At 39.6% G+C, this 11,374-nt stretch overlaps 1 protein-coding gene and 1 long non-coding RNA gene across 2 annotated transcripts; one reads left to right on the top strand and one right to left on the bottom strand.

Annotated features, from left to right (window-relative positions):
• Positions 1-97: 97 nt before the first annotated feature.
• Positions 98-6,235, bottom strand: dnaja2a (DnaJ heat shock protein family (Hsp40) member A2a). The gene is made up of 10 exons (XM_027028309.3): positions 6,085-6,235; positions 4,967-5,026; positions 4,241-4,467; positions 4,008-4,088; positions 3,710-3,843; positions 3,193-3,389; positions 1,411-1,555; positions 1,172-1,299; positions 836-1,020; positions 98-711 (listed from the first exon to the last, which is right to left on the bottom strand). Exons 1-10 carry the CDS (start codon positions 6,160-6,162, stop codon positions 624-626), a joined length of 1,323 nt encoding a protein of 440 aa, XP_026884110.1. The 5' UTR covers positions 6,163-6,235; the 3' UTR covers positions 98-623.
• A 467-nt stretch (positions 6,236-6,702) lies between these two features.
• LOC145653219 (uncharacterized) lies at positions 6,703-10,724 on the top strand. The gene is made up of 6 exons (XR_014119591.1): positions 6,703-6,805; positions 7,765-7,781; positions 8,150-8,207; positions 8,332-8,535; positions 8,697-8,872; positions 10,480-10,724. It is a non-coding gene; the product is annotated as an uncharacterized LOC145653219 (long non-coding RNA).
• Positions 10,725-11,374: the final 650 nt, after the last annotated feature.

Below are 11,374 nucleotides of genomic sequence, written 5' to 3' on the forward strand. Positions count from 1 at the left end.
GAAAGGTGGGGGTTAGGGATAGTGGGGTTTAAGTGAAATGTATATCCAAAATCTGTAATCCTATAGCAAATGCAGTGCTAAAGAAATGCTAAAATGCTTGAGATATGTAAGCTTTTATTTAACAACTTCATAAACTTTCACAAAATTTATGCTAATGGCTGCTCCCCCTTTCATTAGGTATGTCACTTTGAAGTTGGATGGTTGACCAAAGCTTTTTCCCAGCATGCACCTGGGCTGAAGACATACAGGCAACAGAACTCAATTTCAACTAGTTTATAAACCCACACTTAATGTGTGACAGCAGCTGATAAAGCTTAAATGACAATCACTTTATACACAATGCTTAGTTATTTAACCAATTAAAATGGAAATGAAAAATCTACAAAAAAGTGGTAAAAATCAAACTCAGATACAAACCTAAAAATGTTATGGTGACTGTCAAAGGTATGTTATTCTATTACTTTTTTTTTAACTTGCCCCATTTTAAACAGGATTGATTTCAACACAAACTGCATGTGTGTACTTTAAATTAACTCTAAATACTATGATGACAACAAAAGCAAGTTACACTCAAAGTATAAGAAATGACCTTCTCCCCCTCTGATATGGGACTGCTCCTGGCCTTAAGATGTGTGGGACAGGAACGTGGGCTCATGTTCATTCACAATGAGCAGTTGATCACTAGTCAGTCTTCCACCATTTAAGGCAGACCTCATCAGACAGGAAGACACACACAAAAAAAAACAAAAAAAAAACAAAACACTTTTTTTGTCTCTGATGCTGTGCAAGTGGACCATTTTTTCTTGTTGGTGGGACATGGGACAAGCAGGCTTACTGATGGGCACACTGTACTCCAGGCCCATGATGCCCACCCTCCTCGTCAGAGCTGTCATTATAGGCTTCACGGCGGTGGCTGCCGCCAGAGCTCTGGTTGACATCAAAGTCCTGCAGGTCGACTTCCTCTGTGTCCCCGGTGACAACAGGAGGATCAGAGCGCACAGGTAGCAGGTCCTCCAGCTCCTGAACCCCAACACAGAATACAGTAGGATGCGTGAGAGAGCAGAGCGCTTTCAGCATGAGCTGGGTGCTCGTTTACAAAAACGCACCATCCACCACTCTGCTACAAACGGAACCATAAACAGTACCAAATACTATGATTTGTGGGCCTTACCTTTAATTTCTCTGGGCTAATCCAGTTGTTGTCTGGAAACTGCACCTCAAATTTGATGAACAGATCCCCCTTCTCAAAGGGGTTACGGTATTGTGGCATGCCCTCACCTCTCACAACCCTGACAGAACCTGCAAGGCACATAACCACACATCATCTATCCATATTATATAGACAGAGACAGATATATATCTACACACACACACAATCTCTAGAGAGAGAAAGGAGATCCACCCACTAACCTGGCTCGATGACTTTGCCTGCAGGGTACTTCACTACAATCTGCCTACCATCTAAGTGTTTCAAGGTGAACTGGAATCCACAAAGTGCTTCAACCAGGCCAATCTTATGGATCATGTGCAAGTCATGGCCATCTCTTTTGAACGTCTAGACAGAGCACAAGTGAGAGATGGTTTTAGTTTTCCTACAGACCAGAGTTTGGAACTCCATAAAAACTCACTCCTGCCATTACAATATCTCCAGCTTTCATTTTACATGAAAACTCATTCTTTTGAAATTAGCTAATAAACACACACTTCCTTACATTTAAAGTAGTGTATTAATAGTAAAATACTTCAGTTTTGCATGGAAAAGGCAAAAGATGCCATAGAAGAAGCTGTTTGCTAAAAGTGCTTCCAACTGGCAAGCTGATCAAACGAGTGTTGCCTTGGTGACATGACGCTTCTGTAGAACACCTGCCCCCGTGTCAGTAACATGGCCTGACTTCAAAAACCTGTTGTTCTGAAGGTGACAGTGGAACAGAGGCTGAAGTTTGGGATTAGCAGAATGGACAATCTCTAGCAACACAAATGTCTAGCCTGGGTGGAGGCATCTAGAGCACAGGAACCCACACAACATGCTGGGGTTATCACTCATCAGCTAATAGGTCTGTCTGTATGAGGTGCTTAACACATACCATTTAAATGTAACTGAAAACCACTAATCCGGACTGCCTTCGTTTGAGTAGCATATGTTTAACAGGACAAGTTTCCAATAAAGTGTCCTGCTTTGTTCTCAGCACAGACCCCTCTCTCTCTGGTGCAGCTGGCATCTGCCAGTATATTACTGCAATCCAATATCCACCTTGTCGCTGGTAAGTGGTGATCACTGCCTAAGAATCTCAACATACTTGAGATGTGTTGATTTACAAGCTTTTGACAGCACTGATCCAGGTATACAGCTTCAACAAAGCACACCACCCCACCCCTTCTTACACGCAGGCAAAGTAGCACAGTAACTTTTTGAACAAGTAATATACTTTCAAATATTACGTAATTTTGCAAGTTACGTGAATATTTTCACTGCTATGGGAAAGATCTGAAACATGAATAATTCAATAAAATAAAGTTTATACACCTGACTGTTTTGCCCCAGGTCTTGACAGAAAAGGGATAACAGTGATCATATGCAGGTCGATTGTAAACTCCATGTTAGAATACACCACGTTTAAAAGTGTCATTCAAACCTACCTCAATTTTCAGCACTCTTGCAGGTCCCAAGCGTGTGGGAGGGTGGGTCCACATAACTAACAGGAAACATGGCCATTGTTCTGCTGCTCTTAAATGTATTACTTGTTGCCATAGTTACTGTGCCATCCCAGACATTGCGGTTAAATCAAGCTAGCTAGAGCCTAGAATCTTTTCACCTACTGGTAACAAATTTAGCAGTTTTTGCATTTACCAACTCTAATTTTCCATTTTCCAAACCTTCAGACCAAAAAGAAATTACAAACAGAAAACCTATTTCCATACAGAGTGACAGGAAGACACTTTCACAAAATGTGTCTGCTTGATCAGCAAAGTAGCCACTGAACTCGGAGAAATGTGAAAGAAAAAGGTCACCTTGGAAGTAAAATGTGAGAGTTGTTTCTTATTTTCACACTGACTGGTCCATCAGAAAAAGATCTCAAGCCAACAAACTGCTGGCACCCCTGCCCCATACAATTAGTTCAGTACTAGAAATGAGGCATCATAACTCAATTGACCTGAAGTAGAATAAAGAGAAATGAAAGACATGCTCGTTACCTCATGCTCCTTCTCCTGAAGGACGAGGACAATGTCTCCAGGCTCCATGCCAGGTGCCTGGTCCGCCTCCCCGCCAAAAGTGATCTTCTGTCCATGCCTCATGCCTTTGTCCACGTGCACCTCCAGAATCTTCACCTCCTTTACCACCTTCTTCCCTTCACACTTTTTACAACGGTCTTTCTCACTTATCACCTCACCTAAACAGTACACACAAGCATGTTTTACATACAAGGCCTTCTTTTGTAGCACCATTTATCAGGGTCCATGCATACATGCACAGGGAACCATTTTGAACAAAACTCTATGGAAACTATGGTCAACAACACCTGTGTAGCACAGTTCTCCTTGCTCCAACACCTTATTAGACACAGAGTTTGGGACTTAGCCAATGGCTTGAACCAGATGTGAAAGTCTATAGCACAAAAAAAAACCAAACAAACAAACAAAAAAAAAAAACCCAAACAAGCTTTGCTGGAGGGCCTCAGCTCCAGCATGTGGAATGTGTTAAGGGTCTTACCTTCACCATTGCAATCAGTGCAGACAGACTGCATCTGTTGGACCATTCCAGGAGCCAGCTGTCGGATCATGATGCGCATACCACGCCCCCTGCAGGTCGAACACTTCTGCACTGCCCCAGTCTTCCCACCCTGACTGCACAATGAAGCACAGCCTTCATTTACTCTCAATCAGTAATGACCAACTACTAAACATGGTTAGCATTACTGTCTTTTTTGAGATTCTTCTTTGGTAAAGTTTAAAACACACAACAGATCAGTTGCAATCACCAACTTAATTTCTTATCTGAGCCAACTTACCCATTACAAGTGCTACACAGAACATTCTTGCTCAGCTGTAATTTAGTTGTTTTCCCATTATATAGATCTTCAAGAGATACTCTACAAAAAGGGAATAAAGAATCATACACCAAAAGAACATTCATTATGGAAAGAAAAAAAAAATTTCTAAACAGGTCTCCAAGTAGTAAAGCATAGATTCTTTCCATCACATCTCGGTAACAACACCTTCCAAACATCAAGACTCAACTCACTTTAGAGGGTGGACCATGTCCTCTCCTCTCCGTCGCCCCCCATTCCGGCTGCGCCCCTGTCCACCCATGAAGCCAAAGAGGCCTCCGCCAAAGATGTGGGAGAAGATGTCATCCATGCCAGGACCTCCCCCTCCTCCTTCTCGCAGGCCCTGTTCCCCATAGCGGTCATAGAGCTCCTTCTTCTCTGGGTTAGTTAGTACTTCATATGCAAAGCTGATCTCTTTGAACTAAGTACAGGGTACAGAGAATTTTAAAAACAGGGTTTTTTAACATTATAGTTAGATCACAGACTGAATCCCATGTAAATGTAACAGTTAAAATACTGTCAAAGTTAATATGGCAATCTGCTGGGACTGTATTTTTGTAACTTTCATAAAACGGTCTGGCTCAAGTATGGACAAAAACAAGAGTGTAGTCTGATAAAAGGATGACAGATCACATGTAGCATCACTGTGCAACTTCCCAGGTTTTTCACCAAACGCATGAAAAAGGTGGACTGGGTGGTGATATTGGATAGGGTCACAAAAATTGGAAATTCCGAGCATTGCCATAAAAAACCCCCAAAATGTTTAGTGTCCAAAACTCTCTGCTAGCACTTCAAACAAAGGCAACTTCTGAGCGCTGACATTCATTGTTCTCGGCTTCCCATTACATTGTCTCTCATACAAATTTCTCTCCTTTTATTATGGCCAGTTTCCCAAAGAAAAGAAAAACAATACTGCTTACCTTATCTCCAGCATTGGGGTTCTTGTCAGGGTGGTATTCTTTTGCCAATTTCCGGTAGGCCTGAAAAGTTTCAAAGGGCGAAAAACTGAAAATACTAACAGAAATACCATTGGTATATACGGCAAACAAACCTTCAGTTATAAACACGCAGGGAATACAATTTTAGGGCCATGAATTCCAATCATCAAAAAGGTTCTTGATTTATTATGCAAGTTACTCAGCTAGCCTACAATATCGTCTACTTAGCTAGTCAGCCAAGTTATAGGTTTTCATTTGATCGTTTAACCTGTGATTATTACCTGGACAACAAACATGTTAGCTAGACAAACAGCTAGCTAACTGTAAATAAACGTGCCGTCATGTCGGTAAGGTTTCAAAAAGCTAGCATTTGTTGTTAGGAAATTAGAAAATCGAGTTCTTATAAACGACAACCCACACGGGTGACAACACTGCTAAAGTTAATGATAATAAATTACCATTACCCTGTTCGACTTCATGCGAAGTTTCATGTAGACCAACTTTGTTAGCCAGGAAGCTAACTGCAAAGCTTAAAACGGCGCATTACCCAGTTAGCCTAGATCACATCACGTTTCACACGACGTCGTTTAGCTAGTATGCGTGTTTAAAAGCTCGCATTTCTCGCTGTGTCTTAACGAGTAGGTCTTATTATCTAAACAACGTATATACTTAGCTAACTATAGTTTTTAATTCTACCACAAACGTAGAGAACATGAAACGAAAATGAAAATCTGAAAAAACATTCCCGGCCTATTCAACTACGACAGCTAATGTAGCTTAGCTAGCTAAAGACAAAACACAAGATAGGTTAGCTATCACCAAAGTTAGCCAATTCACTAAAGATTATTTACTAACAGCGGACCAACTAACATACATGCTTATCTATCTAGTAAACTATTTACCTGTCTAAAGTTAAATTTATATATCTTAAACACTCCCAGTTTTCTAGTTAAACCGATGCGCGTGCACTTCACGAGCGCAACTAGGCCACATTTGATACCCAGCTAGCACAACGCTAATCACTCTTCCTGACTAATACAAAAAGAGACGAACTCGACATTTATAGAACAATAATCCCAATGGTACAGGTATGTCGTTACCTTTTTCAGTTCATTTTCAGAAGCAGACGGGGACACACCGAGAATGTCGTATAATTTGGTATCAGCAACGTTCGTCATGGTCAAGCTGCGCGAAAGACCTTCTGAGGGGCGCTAGAAGCTAAAAAGACCGGCGCTAACACGCATGTGCAAACAGGTCAACTTTAACCTTTCATTGTTGCGTCAGGATCCGATTTAAATAATTCGTATTGGATTGATGATCTGTTCATATGTTCACAGCTGTATGAGAGGCGTAAACTAGGTATAAATATGACACCAACGATATAACGAACAGTACTGATGAAACAGAAATACCATCAGTGCAGAAACTGTAAACCAATATAAATACACCAAATGCAATATTTTGCCTCAACAGCAGATGGAAGCAAATTACAGGATTTCTTGATGTGAAAAATGAAAGTTTTTATCCTTGACCCGAATTTTTACTCAGAATCCCCAGCTACACACAGGGGTCTAGTAATAAAAGAAAAATATCAGAACAGTTATAGCGTAATGAAATAGACATCCCAGACAGACGTTAAAACAATATTAAAAAGTGCGCCGACTAGTGAACATTGGTCTTAATAGGCACAGGTACACAGATGGTTTCAGTTTGAAAGTAGCAATATCGGCGCAAAAGTAAAATGGTAAAAAGTAAAACGGCGCAAAAGTAAAATGGTCCGCGACTGGTCCACTAACCTAGAGACGAGGTCGAGTTTTCCAGGTCTGTAGAGTGCATGTATTATTTCGACATAATTGGATGTAATACAGTTTATCCTGGAAGGGCACACAGCACGTTTTAGTCTGTTACAGTTTTAAACCACGTAGCCTAATTAGGCGTGTTCAGCGCTTTTTTCAATAGATTATTCACTCTACTATAATATTTAGTTTGAAGAAACAAATTGCCTTCTACACCCTGCATTAACATGTATTTTTGTTTATCCGTTCACATAAAGCCAGGTGTAAACACATCCTTTCTTTCCTAGCAAACAAAGCCGCCTTCGCGTTTGCAGTACATATAAAATTGATATTATAGGTACTGCAAACGCTTCGTCGCCTGTTGCAGACGGGTTCTGCCCACATTTGATATAGCATAAGACTCTTGCAATAGTCCATGTGAAACCGTGTTTCTAATAGGTTGCATTGAAGTAAACGGAATTGGTTGTGTCCTTTTAACGCAAGAATTAAGTTCGGATCACATCTAGTCACACTGCGGACGCATTTTATTGAAAAGTGAAATCCGGATACAATCCGGATATGTAACACATGTTAATGCAAGGTTTAAAAATGCTACAAAAATGCTGCGATGAACAATGTCGTTATTCAAAATTCTAATGTTGAAAGTAAAAGTAAAAGCTTGTGCAATGGTTAAAAGTCTGGGTGCTTGGACCTTTTGTACTTTGACAGAGTTCTTTAATGGTATATGACAGGATTCTCTATTGGGTTTTAAGATATGTTGTTATCATATGCTGATATAAGGACTGAAGGTTGCTGCATGAAGGACAACAGCACTTAACAACTATTATATTCTCCCCAAAAAACGTCTCCTGAAGTTCTCTTATGGTAAATGTAAGCTCTTGCTACCAGCTGTGAATCTGGACAAATAGATTAAAACACTAACAGTTTGACAGTGTCTTATTTGTTCTTGACATTTTATTTGTTCTTGAATTTTTATTTTTATAGCGATGTTCTTCTTCAAGGTGTGTAATGATTTTTATTACAAAGCAGACAATACCATCAGTTACACTGTCAGTTTTCATTTGTATCTGCATCACAGGATAATTTATATTGATGGAGTTTTTTTGGTCACAAAGACATTGAGCATACATATAACTTTAGCCCTAACAAGTTCTACACTGACTTTAGATCTGGTACAATTTTACTGTGAACTTTCACAGTAAATTGATAAGAGCCAATATATATTTTCAGCATTCAGCAAAAAGAAAGTTTATTCTCACCTTTTCATGTATCTGTTTATTTTTAAACATATTTGTAAACATATTTGACAGGTCATTTGTCATGATAGCGGCATATCATTAAGCTTAGCTCTCCACTTTCTTGCCAACAGGTTTCATTGTATGTAGTGCAATTTCTCAAGAGGAAAGTTTTATGCATATTGGACAGAGGTGAGTGCTACCTATAGGCTTTGGAGCTGAAATGATAATGTACAGTGCCTATAATATCAGTTTCTTCCACTACCCCAAAACACAGATGATCACACATGAACAGACCTTTTCTGTTGTGTTTTAGTTTTTGGGTATGAAGCGATTAGATTCCACATGAAAGTCACTGGAAAAGTTATGAACTGCAACAAAGACTTCATGAAACATGTCAATATCCATCCTAAACCAAAATAGATCTTCACTGAAGATGAGAGTGATGTCATTATTGCATTTGTCCCTATTGTGTCTCGAGCTAGAGCTGACATTGATGCCGCTTTGCACCTTATACCAGGTAATATGTAAAAGGAATAAGAAACAATAATCCTCAGCCATCTCATTTGATAATTTAAATTCTGCTCTACTGTTATTTTTGCTCTCCCACCCAGAGACCCGGTCTGTGGTTTTAGTGGTGCTCCACCACACGTTTGATCCATATTTCATTGCTCCTGACAGCAGGCACTCTGTTAAAAGGAATAAGGTGTTTGCTGTGGACTGCCTCTATCATGAAGATCAGGGGTTGCTGCAGTCTCTCTTGAACACCAACGCGCTGCAAGCCGCAGTGGAGTATCTGTGAGACCTAGATGTGAGACCTAGATGGCTGGCATGGTATTTCTGGGCACTGGATAAAGGTTAGCTCCCTCTGTTGACCGTTGAATTCAAATGATAATATATGGCATAATGTGTTTGTATGAAAGGAAAGACCAGAAGACCAGTTGCACTATAGTACCCCAAGAAATGGTACTGTAACGAATCATGTTACAGTAAATGTTAAAAAAGTATTAAATGAACTAATATAGATGGGTCTGATATTTAATGAGCAATATTCCAATAACCCAGTCAGTTCCATAGCCTCTAAGAGTTCCAAAAGTATTTTCATCAGCCATTTTTGATGTAAGCTCTTGCTTCTTTCAAAAGTCTATACCTCAGCTTATATGATTCACTTGAGGAAAATAACTGAATTGTTAATGATATAACCTCCCTTCCCCAAATGGGGAGAAATGGTTATACTGCTGTAGCTCACCACTCTTTATTCAGTTATTCATAATTCATGTAAAAAGTATCAGCTACACTATCAGTCCAAAAGTATGTGGACATGTTTCTTAATGACTGAATCCAGGTCTTTCTGCTACAACAGCTGCTGACAGGTATATAAAATCAAGCACATAGCCATGCAAATAACAAACAGTAGTAATAGACTAGGTCTTACAGAAGAGCTCACTGATGTTAAACAGTAGTAATAGACTGAGTCAAACTGAAGAGCTCACTCATGTTATACATGTAATCGTCTTAGTCACACCTTTGCCACACATCAGTTCATGAAATGTGCCTTTCTAGATTTGCCCAAGTGAACTGTAAGTGCTGTTACTGTGAAATCAGGCAAAAATAGACCACTCAAATCACACAGCAGTAGCATGTGGCATTTATATGTGGCACTCACTTCAAAGTTCCAAACTGCCACTGAAAGTAAAATCATCACAAGAAATGTGAGCTTCATGGTCAGGCAACTGTACACAAGCCTAAGATGACAGTGTGCAATGCCAAACAATGGCTGGAGTGGTGTAAAGTGCTCCACCACTGGAAACATGTTTTCTAGTGATTCGGTGTCTGGCAGTTTGATCTGGGTTTAGCAGAGTCAAGGAGAATGGTACCAACAGTAAAGTTAATGAAGATAGGATAATTTTTCAGGGTTTGGGCTAGTTTCGGTGAAGAGTAATGTTAATTCTACAGCACACAAAGATATTTTAGACTTTCAAATTTGTGGAAACAGTTTAGGGAAGGCCCTTTTCTGGTCCATGGATGTGCCCCTGTGTGCAAAGCCATTTACAACAGCCATTGTCACAAAGAAGCTTTACACATGTTCGAGTTCAAGCCCCCCTTGAGCAAACCAAAGGCAACAGTGGCAAGGAAAAACTCACTAGAGCATGAGGAAAAAACCTTGTGAGGAACCAAGACTCAAAGGGGGAGGGCATCCTTCTCTGATCGACACTGGACACCACAATAGCAATAATGACTTTTTTGACTAAATGGGCACAGAGACAAACTCCTAGAGACAAATTCCAAAATCTTTAAGAGCGAAGGCTGTTGTAGCTACATTTGGGATTTAAACTCCCCATTTAAATGAATGATTTTGCAATGGGATGTCTAACAACCTCCGTTGGTCAGGTATCCACATACCTTTGGCCATCTAGAGCATTTTTTATGTTGCCTATAATAATCCCTCTGTCATTCATTTCAGTGAGATGGATTCGTCTTGGTTTCTGACATTTCTACAAGAGTGACATCAGATTATGCTGTCTGAAGAATAGAGAACTGAGAGATACGCATTTTATCGTTATTTAGTGCAGAATGTTTTTGTTTAGAGTAGGATGCAAAAGGTGAATTCCTACTCCCAGTATTTAGCTAGGTATCGATCATTGTAAAATAACAACTATGTTCCATGTGAGTATTTCTGCATACTTGTAATAAGCCTGAAAATATGAATAAAGCATGTTGTAACGTTCGCCCGAGTGCAGCAGGATGTGGAGCACGACGCACACACTCCCTTGATGCTGTGGAACATTTATTGACATGAAACACAAATGACAACGGGGGCACTCACACAAAAGAACAGTGAACATGAACACACATAAACAGTTTTAGACAACGTGAACATTAACACAGACTATGTAAACATGGAAGATGGGTACCGCTAACATACACCTACACTAACAATGACCAACAATGAGGCACGCACTGATGGGGGGATTAAATAGACAGACAAACACTCAACGTTAAACCTCATGCAGGTGCGTGCCATCACGGAGGGCATGGCAACATACAAGGGTGAACTTTTCTAGAACAAGGCAACACACAACCCAATAAAATATAATAAAATACAATACTCAATAAGTGATACACAAAAAATACTAAAATATATACAGACATAAAATATACATAGTTTAAGCTTTTAAGGGCTATTAAAATACTAAAATACACACAGATATAAAATATGCATATTTTAAGAATCGACAATCACATGCGCAATTTCTACTGATAATTAATAATTCATAATTTCTTGATAATATTATTTTACACTTATACACACGATTTAGTATTTATAAAGAAATTATACTAACAATAACAACAACAAC

This window comes from Electrophorus electricus, chromosome 23 (assembly GCF_041902795.1).
Source record: "Electrophorus electricus isolate QZ-2024a chromosome 23, ASM4190279v1, whole genome shotgun sequence".
Taxonomy (NCBI): Eukaryota; Metazoa; Chordata; class Actinopteri; order Gymnotiformes; family Gymnotidae; genus Electrophorus; species Electrophorus electricus.